The sequence below is a fragment of the Lissotriton helveticus genome, chromosome 5_1 (assembly GCF_964261635.1).
Source record: "Lissotriton helveticus chromosome 5_1, aLisHel1.1, whole genome shotgun sequence".
In the NCBI taxonomy this organism is placed as follows: domain Eukaryota; kingdom Metazoa; phylum Chordata; class Amphibia; order Caudata; family Salamandridae; genus Lissotriton; species Lissotriton helveticus.
The window spans coordinates 1,891,113,001-1,891,125,514 of NC_136065.1; the positions used below are offsets into that span (position 1 = coordinate 1,891,113,001).

General features: G+C 50.8%; 1 protein-coding gene across 7 annotated transcripts in view; it reads right to left on the minus strand.

Annotated features, from left to right (window-relative positions):
- Positions 1 to 201: 201 nt before the first annotated feature.
- ATP6V0A1 (ATPase H+ transporting V0 subunit a1) overlaps positions 202 to 12,514 on the minus strand; it is a 290,761-nt gene continuing 278,448 nt past the window's right edge. For 5 of the 7 annotated variants that reach the window (XM_078645386.1, XM_078645383.1, XM_078645384.1 and 2 more), the window contains one exon: positions 1,054 to 1,293. In XM_078645386.1, the coding sequence (XP_078501512.1) occupies positions 1,200 to 1,293 (94 nt within the window). In that variant the 3' untranslated portion in view covers positions 1,054 to 1,199. Of the gene's footprint in view, positions 1,294 to 12,514 lie in introns of all 7 variants that reach the window. The other 2 variants (XM_078645385.1, XM_078645387.1) reach the window with 1 other exon arrangement.

Sequence of the window (12,514 nt, forward strand, 5' to 3'; positions counted from 1 at the left end):
AGAGAGAGAGAGAGAGAGAGAGAGAGAGAGAGAAAGAGAGAAAGAGAAAGAGGGGGAGAGAAAGAGGGAGAGAGAAAAAGCAGAAGAAAATAAATAACATCTTCACAGGGAGATGGTGGATGGATATGCAGAGGGCATGCAAACAAGATACAGCTAGGTAAGTTAAGGGATGTGGAAGAATCTTAACAGAGACAGATCAAGACCATTCTTTGCTGTATTTATTGACATCACGTTTCGATCACGTTGAATGAACTTTGAACACGTTGAAGCTACAACAACTGATATAGTGTACAACTACCGAAACAATATGTGGCTGTAGTGGTAGTAAGTGCCACCTCTTGGTAGAAACAGTTTCTGAAATCCCCTGACCACCTTAGACCCACTGCCTCGAGTTATCTGATGGAAGGCATGATGGAGGAAAAAACAAATGGGACTGCATCAGGAAATACATGGGTGGTTAAAACAAATGCCAGATTTCTTTCCCACAGTTCTTCTGACTGGGGTAGCTTGAGGTTTCCATGGACAGAATCTTGAATGAAGATGTATCGCAGCCTTTTTGCAGTACGCAGCAGAGTGCAACACTTATGTAGCAACCATGATCAGACCATCCAAATATCCAAGCAGACAGCAGCAAAGAGATAATATTCATATAGATATATTTCAAACACAAAATAATTTATATTACATTCACAAGGTTCTTTCTACTGTACCTACATTTACACACATACTGTAGGTGGTGCTACAAGGCTCTCTGTATGCGCAGCACAAAAGGAAATGTAGGGTTCAAGATCCATGGCGACATGGGTACCACGCGGTACGTGATTAAGGTGTTAAGATATTAAGATGTCCAGAAATCACGATTTAACGTTAAAACACGACATTTCTGACTTCATTGTTGAAAGAAAGGTCACATGTCCAATAGAAAACGCTGGTGAAGAAGCATTGATGAGAAAAAAAGAAAATCAAACGTGTCTTTATTCCTTCCAATCTTTTCTTCCAACATTGCCCTCCAGTAGTGTGAGCTGGGGTGTCTGCTACAGTGGTCTGGGTGAGGCGGGCGCAGCAGCTTTATCCTGTTTCCTACTTCACCACATAAATACACAAACACAGAATGTCAGGGAGGTAGCCACAGAACTGCAGGAGTGGGTCACACCACGATCACACAAAACCAGCAGCTGAAGAGTCGGCCTTGGGGCTCTCTAGTCATCAAACTTCCCCTCTCGGATGGTGTCGAAGGAGAAAGGGAGGAACTTGAACCCAGTTCCACTGTAGAATTTGTTCTGGAATTCAACCCTGTCAAGTAAAAAAAACAATATGCCTGTAAGTGTCAAGAAAAGATTTGAAATTACTACATTAAAGTACAGAAACGAGAGTCAAAATGGAATTATCAAGGGGAATTGATGTTAAGCGTCCAGTGATAAGTATTAGTTTAAGGCCAACATTGTTAAGAATTGAGATTTCAAGAAAGGAACGGGTGATACTCTTGAAAAGACTTATGTAGAAAAAGTGAAGGGAATGGCAAACCAGGTAGTTAATACCATGGTACCTAACAATATTCTGATAGAATATAATATTTACGGATGATGTATGGTTTAGTTGAAGCTCTTTGCTAGATAAAGAAGGTTTATGATTTATTTTCGCCATTGTACCTTCGAACAACACTCTTTATTTGTTGATTAACATATTAAGGACGATTTCAGAAAATGTATGAGCAACACTTGTATAGTCTGATTGTGTTAAGAAAAAGAAACTGGAATTAAAATAATACAGTCTTAACTGATGTTAATGTCAAAGAGCCTTTAGAAAGTCTGACGTGGAGAATGAAAGCAGGTCTTTCGTAGGCATTAGCTCTTGTGTCGATGCAACATATTGTCTTTTTTTTTAGTTAACCTTTTTATTGTCCGTTAGATGGTTTTTTGAGCATAGAAGATGACAAATTATGTCCAATCCAATCACAAAAGAAGCACACTCTTATTCATAAAAAGTATGAGTGGAAATGTTGGCAAACCATATGTACTATGTGTACAGTTCTAATATCATTTGTAAACAATAAAGTCGATTTACGGGCAAAAGATAATGTGTGATGCAGAAAAGACTGGGTGTACTACAAATCTTTGGAGTGTGCAGTGACAGTCTCCAGCATAGTGCGAGTGATTCGCACAGTCCTAACAAAGCAAACAGACTTTTTGCAACACGGCGCAAACCGACTACCTCAATATTAATGGGAATGTGAGACTCGTTGTAAAATGAACCGAGAGCTGGGACGAGGGCCTGCAATGTTTGAGTGACACATTGAGAAGAAATTCTGATCAAGTCATAAGTGACCTGCTATTCTTGCACCTTGACTTTCTGGACACAAGTTTACTAAAATCGATTTGTGAATGTGCTGCAGGGAATCTCAGCCCGGGTCCTTGGCCTACCTAGTATGAGGCAGCATATAATGCTCGCTTCTTCCCCATCAACATCCTCCCCTTCCATCAGCCACCCTCCAAACTCTGTTCCACCCTCTCCATGCCCCACCCACTTTGCACACATTTACTACCTGCTCAGGGCAGGTGGTAAATATATACATTAAACTCCGTCTCTAAAATTGGTGGGGGGCTCGGTTCACCCGCGCCCAATGCTAACGTGTGCCTTGAACAGATGTGCTACCACGCACAGAGGTATGGGCAGATTGGAATGACCCAGGAGTTCTTTTTTCCACCATTCCTGGGGGCACCACATTTCCCTGCTGCGCCCACAAGCACCGCCCCTTTGCGGCATTTATATTACATTTCCTCGCAATTTGCAACTCCGACTTTCTCTCGTGACTCTAATCCTTTCTGTAAACTGAAAGTAAGAAGAAGGCGGCGCCCACGAGAACTGGGCGTACCTCGCGGCGCCCTACCAAATATGGAAGAAAATAAGATAAACACCGGGGGGCACAAGCGGCGGGGTTCAGTGCCCGGTGAGAGAACTTTTCCACTCCTAGTGCCACGGGCTCTCGGGGGCACCGCGCTCGCAGGAGTCGGGTAAACAGTCTGACTCACGGGTCAGAGATGATTCATTTGCAAATGTCCGCCCTCAGTTTCATTATATAAATATCGAGTCAATTAAAAAGTTATAGGAATAATTCCTAAGCGTCCAGCCACACGAGGAAGGAGAAAGAAAAACCTTAGAATGTGTTTTTATGAAGAGCCCCAGGTCTGGAAATTTCACGAGGAAGAAAGTTTAGCAGAAACGTTTGATATGTGCTTCAGGCCTCACATGGAGTGTAGAAAGCGCTGCATAAATACCTATAAAATAAATCGTGTGTGAGGGGTTATACCGTGAAGCTGTGGATCTAAGAGCTTTGTAAGTGAGAGGATGATAAAACTGTCACACGGTCCACGAGCCCCCAAAAATGACCTTATCTTAACTCTGGCCTCCGAGCCAAGTCTCGCTTCTTGGAGCTGTGATCGCCGTGTGACTGGGCTGGACAGAACAGTGGTGACCACATGGGGCTTCACTGCTGCTCCTGCATAGCAACCCCTCCGGTTCTAGCTTTCCTTTGCTTGGCTTTATGCACTTGTTATGTTTCGGGGTAACATTCCCTTCTGTGACTTTGATGTGAGGTTCAAGTTAACTGCTTGAAGGTGGTTGATGTGTTGACTGGTGGGAGGACATTGAGGTGTCAGAATAATTAGCATGAATGAATCATTGAGATTACAACTGCTTAGCCAATTATGTGGCTTGGAGCCAAGCTGTGTGCATGCTGGCACCACGAGCTGTGTCCAGTCTGCACTGTTGCAGGGTGATGTGTGATTAGCTCAATCCAGATGTGCTGTTGAGGTGTCAAATACTTCACTAACTGGATGGCCTGGAGCCGTGTTCTACATATGATGACCCTCTGACCCTGCTCGCAGGCAGGTCGCTCCCCACGCCACCACACGGCCGCCAGCTGCCTCGTACCTGCTCCCTGCCGCCCGCCTGTTTTCCCGCCGTTTCCCGCTCCTTCCCGCCGCTGCGTCCCTGCCCCCCTGCTCCCCATTGGCCACCCCGCCTCCCAGCTGCTCCTCCCTCCCTCCCTCTCCCCCTCGTAAGGAGGCCGCGCAGTGGCGTAGGAGCGACCTCTGACCCTGCTCGCAGGCAGGTCGCTCCCCACACCACCACAGGGCCGCCAGCTGCCTCGTACCTGCTCCCTGCCGCCCGCCTTTTTTCCAGCCGTTTCTCGTTCCTTCCCGCCGCTGCATCGCTGCGGCCCCGCCCCCCTGCTCCCCATTTGCCATCCCGCTCCCGCCTCCCAGCTACTCCCCCTCCCTATCCCCCTCTTATGGAGGCCGCGCCGCGCCAAAGGCAAGCCCGTCTGCGCCTGGACCGTGCCCAGCGCCAGAACCCCTGGACCCCGCGAACGCCACAACACCAGACTCTGCTACGACGCCAGCACCCTCTACGCACTCTACGCCCGCCGAAACCACACCTGCTTCCAAGCCGCCCGAAACGGACTCACGGACCTTTCTCCTGCCACACCTGCAGCTTCACCTGCGACAGAGCCACCAAACCTCCAAGGACTGGACCCAACCACCTCCGCTGCATACTCCTCAACACCCGCTCCGCACGCAACACGCCATCGAGCTCTGGGATCTGCTCGACACCTCTGCCTCAGACGTGGTCTTCCTGACCGAGACCTGGTGGAACGACTCCTCGGCGCCAGACATCGCCATAGCCATTCCGGACGTCTACAAGATCACCCGCAGGGATCGCGCCAACGGAATCGGAGGAGGACTAGCCATCGTCCACAAGTCCACCCTCAAGGTCGCCAACCACGCAGACGCCACCCTCAACACCGCCGAACACCTGCACTTCCGGATCCACACCGACTCCAACACCACGCTCAGAGGAACACTCATCTACAGAGCCCCCGATCTCAATTCAGCGACTCCATCGCCAACCTCGCCAGCACCCACGCACTCGCCTCCACGGACTACATCCTCCTCGGGGACCTGAATTTCCACCTCGAGAACAACAACGACACCAACTCCGCCACCCTGATTGACAACCTCGCCAACCTCAGCCTCAGACAACTCATCACCGCACCCACCCACGCCGCTGGCAACACGCTGGACCCAGTCTTCTCCACAGGCACCCACGTCACCTTCAACCACACCACCAAACTCCACTGGACCGACCACCGCTTCATCCATTTCACCTTCAATAAACCAACGACGCACCACAGCACCCAACAGCTACCTCGCCGCTGCTGGAGCAAAGTCACCGAAGACCAGCTGATCACCACCCTCGCACAAAACCCACCCACTGACCCCACCAACCCAGACACCGCAGCCTGCAACCTCATACAGTGGATCGACGACTGAGCCAACACCCTCGCCCCACTCAAGAAATCCTCCAACAACCACGCCAGCAAGAGAGCCACCTGGTTCACCGACGAGCTGCAGACCTCTAAACGCGCATGCGATATGGCTCCACGAACGCACTCCGGACAACCACGCAGCCCACAAGGACGCCACCCGCAGACATCACCACCTCATCAGATTAGCAAAGAGATTCTCCTTCAAAGACCGCCTGGATAACAATGCACATGACAGCAAAGAGCTCTTCAGCATCGTAAAGGAACTCTCCAACCCCAGCGCCAACGAAATACCGCCCTCACAAGAACTGTGCAACTCACTTGCCATCTTCTTCCACCGCAAGATCGCTGACATCCATAACAGCTTCAACACCATGACCGCCCCGACTACACCAGACCCCACCTCCCCTGTGAACACCACCAGCGCCAACCGCCTGACCTCCTGGTCCAACGTCAATGACGACGAGACACGCAAGATCATGAACTCAATCCACTCAGGATCTCCGTCAGACCCGGGCCCACACCACTTATTCAACAAAGCAGACGCTGCTATCGCACCCAAACTACGGAAGGTCATCAACATCTCCTTCGAAACAGCGACATTCCCGGAAAGCTGGAAACACGCCGAAATCAACGCCCTCCTCAAGAAGCCCAAGGCGGACCCCAAGGACCTCAAGAACTTCCGGCCCATCTCCCTGCTTCCGTTCCCGGCGAAGGTCATCGAGAAAATCGTCAACATGCAACTGGCCCACCACCTGGAAGACAACAACATCTTGGACCCGTCCCAGTCCGGGTTCAGACAAAACCACAGCACTGAGACAGCCCTCATCGCCGCCACTGACGAAATCAGGCGCCAACTAGACAACAGCGACACATCAGCCCTCATACTTCTGGACCTGTCAGCTGCCTTGGACACGGTCTGCCATCGCACTCTAAAGATACGCCTCCTAGAAGCCGGAATCCAAGAGAAGGCCCTTGGCTGGACCACGTCCTTCCTCTCCGGCAGAACCCAGAGCATCCGCCTCCCGCCCTTCCGATCCGAGGCCACCGACATCATCTGCGGCGTCCCCCAGGCCTCAGCCCGACGCTGTTCAACATCTACATGGCCCCCTTCACACAAGTGGCCCGCCAACACGACCTCAACATCATCTCCTACGCTGAAAACACCCAGCTCATCCTCTCCCTCACCAAGGACCCGCACACCGCCAAAACCAACCTCCACGAGGGAATGAAGGCCGCTGCCGACTAGATGAGGAACAGCCATCTGAAGCTGAACTCTGACAAGGCAGAGGTACTCATCCTCGGACCCAACCCCTCAGCCTGGGACGACTCCTGGTGGCGGACCACACTGGGAACAGCACCGACACCCACTGACCATGCACACAACCTAGGATTCATCCTCGACTCCTCCCTCTCAATGTCTTAACAGGTCAACACCTTCTCCCTCCGCATGCTCCACAGGATCTACAAGTGGATCCCGACCGAAACAAGAAGAATGGTGACACAGGCCCTCGTCAGCAGCAGACTGGACTACGGAAATGCACTCTACGCAGGAATCCCAGCCAAACACCTACGAAGACTACAACGCATCCAAAACGCCTCCCCCCGACTGATCGTCAACGTCCCCCGCCGCAGCCACATCACCCCCACCTGAGAGACCTACACTGGCTCCCCGTCGACAAGAGGATCACCTTCAAGCTCCTCACCCACGCACACAAAGCACTCCACAACGCCGGGCCAGCCTACCTGAACAGCAGACTCAGCTTCTACAACCCACCCGCCAGCTCCGCTCCGCCAGCCTCGCCCTCGCCACTATCCTCCGCATCCAACGAACAACTTCTGGCGGCAGATCCTTCTCCTACCTCGCCGCCAAGACCTGTAACACCCTCCCTACCCACCTACGGCAGACCCAAGACCTACTTGCCTTCAGAAGACTCCTCAAGACCTGGCTCTTTGAGCGGTAGCGGCACCCCCTCCCCTCAGCGCCTTGAGACCCTCACGGGCAAGTAGCGCGCTTTACAAGTACTCTCATCGATCGATTGATTGATTATGATGCTCAATGTCTACTGCCCTTTAAGCGTGATGTGAGAGTGCAACTTGACTGGGATGTGCTGTTGAGGTGTTAAACTTGTTACCAACTCTGCTCTGCTGGGATATGATAGTGGTGCCCGAAGTGCGCTTGTTGTCTTAAGTCATTGTCATGATGGATGAGAATGAATAAGCCCTGGAACACAACATAGTATGATGGACCCTAAGCCTTGAGCAGTTGTTTGCTTGAAAAATTCCAGCATCATTGACAAGGATGTTTAGAACGTCTCAGGTTCTTTATTCACTACACAAAGCACTCTAAGGCTCATTTAACACTAGGACTGCGCACAAACTCCTCGGATTCAGAGGAGTGCCGGAAGTGTTGGAAATAGGCCATTCTTATGCAGCGGGTTAAGCAGGTTTATTTTACAGGTGGCATCAAGGATCAGGGCAGCCAGGTAGCCGGGCAAGTAGTGCTAAGGTTGGCACATTAGTGGCATACACTTGATTCAAGGTTACTGAGCGGGTGTACGCCAGCTGGTCTAGTGGTAGTGCATCTTGGTGGCGACAAATTGGTGCACATTGGCAGGAGGGAATTGTTTGAACTGTGGAACACTGAAATGGGCTTTCCTGGCAAAGTAACTCCCACAGGCAATTATCTCTTGGTCCGACATCATCCCGAGGTTGCAATGGAGATGGGGTGAGTAGGTCAGGGTCCTCAATCACGCCATCAAGCGGATTAATAAGCAGATTAGTAAATTGTTCAGATCGCCAAGATTGCAGGTTATGCCACATGGGCGCATTCAAGGGGAGCGTTACTTTGTCCAGGATGGGACTCATCTCTCTAACCTTGGTCATGAGATATTTCTTGAGAACATCCTTGCATGGTTAATACAATGGCAACTTTGACATGACCATTTTAGGGTGGGGAGAGGCCAGATAGTAGGTGAACTATGCTGGCCTGTGGAAGGTCAGGTCATAATTGGTAGGGCACGCCTAGTGCATTGGAGGCATCTTTTTACTTGGGATAGGTGGGACAGCGGTCTCTAGGGGTACCTACAGGAGGTGTTTGCAGCAAGTCAGCGTGAGGCTCTGGGGTGCGAGCGCTCGCTGCAAACAAGCCCTTACGGCCAATCCCCGCACAGCTGTGTACGCGCCAAGCTGGCACTGGCCCTCGGGGGGATGATGAGGGTGTGAGGGGTGCCCGAGGTAGGTAATCTAGCTGGCAGACAGGCCCCCTGCACAAGCTTACTCCGGGGGAGATAAAAGGGGTGGGCACACACAGGTTGACCGGTCATCTGCTGACAGGAATTACCTTTGCACTTAAAGATATTTCTCTGGAGCTCATTTCGCTCAAGGAGATACATGTGATTGGAGCTGGACCGTGCAGACTCAATGCTCTCCAACTGGCACCAGAGATGCTTGTGGTGAAGAAGCCTTGAGTGGAAGCAGAAGCTACCAGAGGCCAATCAGGGAGCAACTTGCTTAGATCGTACGATGGGCAATCGCAGTTGCTTCTTTGACCATACAGAGAAAAAATCCTCAGAAGCATGTGGCACAGATGCTGACAGTAGTGAACTGCCTTGGTGAAGATGCAGGGTGAGGAATTACGATGGTGAAAATCACTCATGCGGATATCATCATTCTCTCCCAGTCAGTCCTTTTTTGTAGTGCACGAGTCTAAAAGCACTCTCCACCAATGCGTGTACCCGAACCGATCACATAGTCACCAGTTGGCTAGAATTTCTGTCACACTCATGGTGCTACACAGAAGTTGTCGTAGCACCAACAATAGTTCACAGCACTTAGTTCCAGTTTTCCTGGCATACTGACATGAGGCAAACGACCCAGACTACTTGAATGCACCAGCAGAGGTACCGGAGGCCTCACCACTGGCTAAGAAGGACTGTGCAACAACAACAGTTGATGGACAGAAGGCAGAACAATGTCATACATTCACCCCAGTACAGAGATCTGGGCCTAAATCCATCGTTTTTTTGCACTCCACACCACCCCAGTTCAGACATGGCCATATGCAAATCAGCCTTGACCCTGTGCCTCATGGGAACAGTCCAGCCCGAACTGCCAAGCCATGTCTTTCCTGGACCGGAATCAAGCATCCTCGGACCGGTTTCTGGCTATCAGCCGTCTTCAGCCAGGATAGCTTGACTCCAGTGGTGTGGAGAGCATGGGACTCACGTCTGAGCATACCCATCCCACTCGGGGTGACAAATGCAAAAACAACAGTTGATGGACAGAAATCAGAACAATGTCATACATTCACCCCAGTACAGAAATCTGGGCCTAAATCCATCGTTTTTTCGCACTCCACACCACCCCAGTTCAGACATATGCAATATGCAATATGCATATGCAAATCAGCCTTGACCCTGAGCCTCATGGGAACAGTCCAGCCCGAACTGCCAAGCCATGTCTTTCCTGGACCGGAATCAAGCATCCTAGGACCGGTTTCTGGCTATCAGCCGTCTTCAGCCAGGATAGCTTGACTCCAGTGGTGTGGAGAGCATGGGACTCACGTCTGAGCATACCCATCCCACTCGGGGTGACAAATGCAAAAACAACAGTTGATGGACAGATTGCAGAACAATGTCATACATGCACCCCAGTACAGAGATCTGGGCCTAAATCCATCGTTTTTTTGCACTCCACACCACCCCAGTTCAGACATGGCCATATGCAAATCAGCCTTGACCCTGTGCCTCATGGGAACAGTCCAGCCCGAACTGCCAAGCCATGTCTTTCCTGGACTGGAATCAAGCATCCTAGGACCGGTTTCTGGCTATCAGCCATCTTCAGCCAGGATAGCTTGACTCCAGTGGTGTGGAAAGCACGGGACTCACGTCTGAGCATACCCATCCCACTCGGGGTGACAAATGCAAAAACAACAGTTGATGGACAGAATGCAGAACAATGTCATACATTCACCCCAGTGCAGAGATCCGGGCCTAAATTCATCGTTTTTTTGCACTCCACACCACCCCAGTTCAGACATGGCATATGCAAATCAGCCTTGACCCTGTGTCTCATGGGAACAGTCCAGCCCAAACTGCCTAGCCATGTCTATCCTGGACCGGAATCAAGCATCCTAGGACCGGTTTCTGGCTATCAGCCATCTTCAGCCAGGATAGCTTGACTCCAGTGGTGTGGAGAGCATGGGACTCACGTCTGAGCATACCCATCCCACTCGGGGTGACAAATGCAAAAACAACAGTTGATGGACAGAACGCAGAACAATGTCATACATTCACCCCAGTACAGAGATCTGGGCCTAAATCCATTGTTTTTTTGCACTCCACACCACCGCAGTTCAGACATGGCCATATGCAAATCAGCCTTGACCCTGTGCCTCATGGGAACAGGCCAGCCCGAGCTGCCTAGCCATGTCTTTCCTAGACCGGAATCAAGCATCCTAGGACCGGTTTCTGGCTATCAGCCGTCTTCAGCCAGGATAGCTTGACTCCAGTGGTGTGGAGAGCATGGGACTCACGTCTGAGCATACCCATCCCACTCGGGGTGACAAATGCAAAAACAACAGTTGATGGACAGAATGCAGAACAATGTCAATACATTCACCCCAGTACAGAGATCTGGGCCTAAATCCATCGTTTTTTTGCACTCCACACCACCCCAGTTCAGACATGGCCATATGCAAATCAGCCTTGACCCTGTGCCTCATGAGAACAGTCCAGCCCGAACTGCCAAGCCATGTCTTTCCTGGACCGGAATCAAGCATCCTAGGACCGGTTTCTGGCTATCAGCCGTCTTTAGCCAGGATAGCTTGACTCCAGTGGTGTGGAGAGCATGGGACTCACGTCTGAGCATACCCATCCCACTCGGGGTGACAAATGCAAAAACAACAGTTGATGGACAGAATGCAGAACAATGTCATATATTCACCCCAGTACAGGAAGGACTGTGCATCTTTGAACCAGAAAGATGGAAAAGAAGACATCTACTAGGTAGTGCTCAACAGGCTTCCAGCCGACCCATCACTCAAATGGTGCCAAGGTTTATAGTACTGCTGGCCACACTAGTACCGGGGACAAGATCACGGAACACGCTCAATCCAGTAAGGAAACTTTGTATGACGGATGTCGGTTAACAAAGGAGGTTCGGCTATCCCTAAAAAAGTTCAAAGTTATTGCCCCACAGCTGACTGACAAGCATTACACGGGACTTCTGGTGCACTATCCAACACATAGTGCTGGTCGATCTGAAATTATCAGAGGATATGACACAGTCATAACCTCTTTATTTTAGTACAACCAGGAGAACACTTAAGACATTTGACCTCTTCCAGAACATCTGGTGCAGCCACAAAAAACGTAGCCCTGTTCGCCTTTGGTAAAGGCGGCGGCGTTCCCTTCAGAGCTGCAGGCATTGCTTGTGCAGGGCAGCGCTCCTTTTAAAAAGGCATGACACTGCAGCCTGCAGTAGTGCTGGGCTCACAATGCTACTTTCAATAGACGCTAGAACAAGGTGTGCTGATCACAGGGAGAGTATTTCTCGTCTGCAGTCTAACGCGCTAACACATCTGACCTCACATAATGAATCTGACCCTTACGGGGCTGCCGTGAAAGATACAAGTCCAAAGACACACGCGCCACATGGGGATGATCCGTGCAACCGACGAGGAAAACTGAAAGGATGCGACGCTCTGTTACAAACAAGTGTCGAATTTGATCCTAGCACGGTAGGTAAAAACAGAAAAGCACATGAAAGGAGACATTAGGGAAAACCGCAGTGATGCCCTGCAAGTTCATGAGGGAATCGGTCACTGTGGAAAACGGGGAGATCCACCGAGGTACATGCGATGTACACCCGAGGGAGTGGAAACGATCTGCTGAAGATAGTGGGAATTAGCAGGAGCCCAGATGTTCTGGATACAGTAGACACTCAGTTACTGCACCACATCTCCCAAGGGGGGCCAACCTTATCTCCGGTAAATGAATTATTATAATGTTGGCCCTGCAATCCTGCGCCTGGACTGCAGTATGAGACGCGGCCTCGTCATGCAAGCGCGAGGAAACCCTGGGGAATCCTGGAGCGCGCGCTGGCCTTGAGAGGAACATTCCTGCGCGCGCCAAGGGCTGGGTGCAGATCCCAGCACAGCACGGCATGGCCGACTCCGAGAACTCG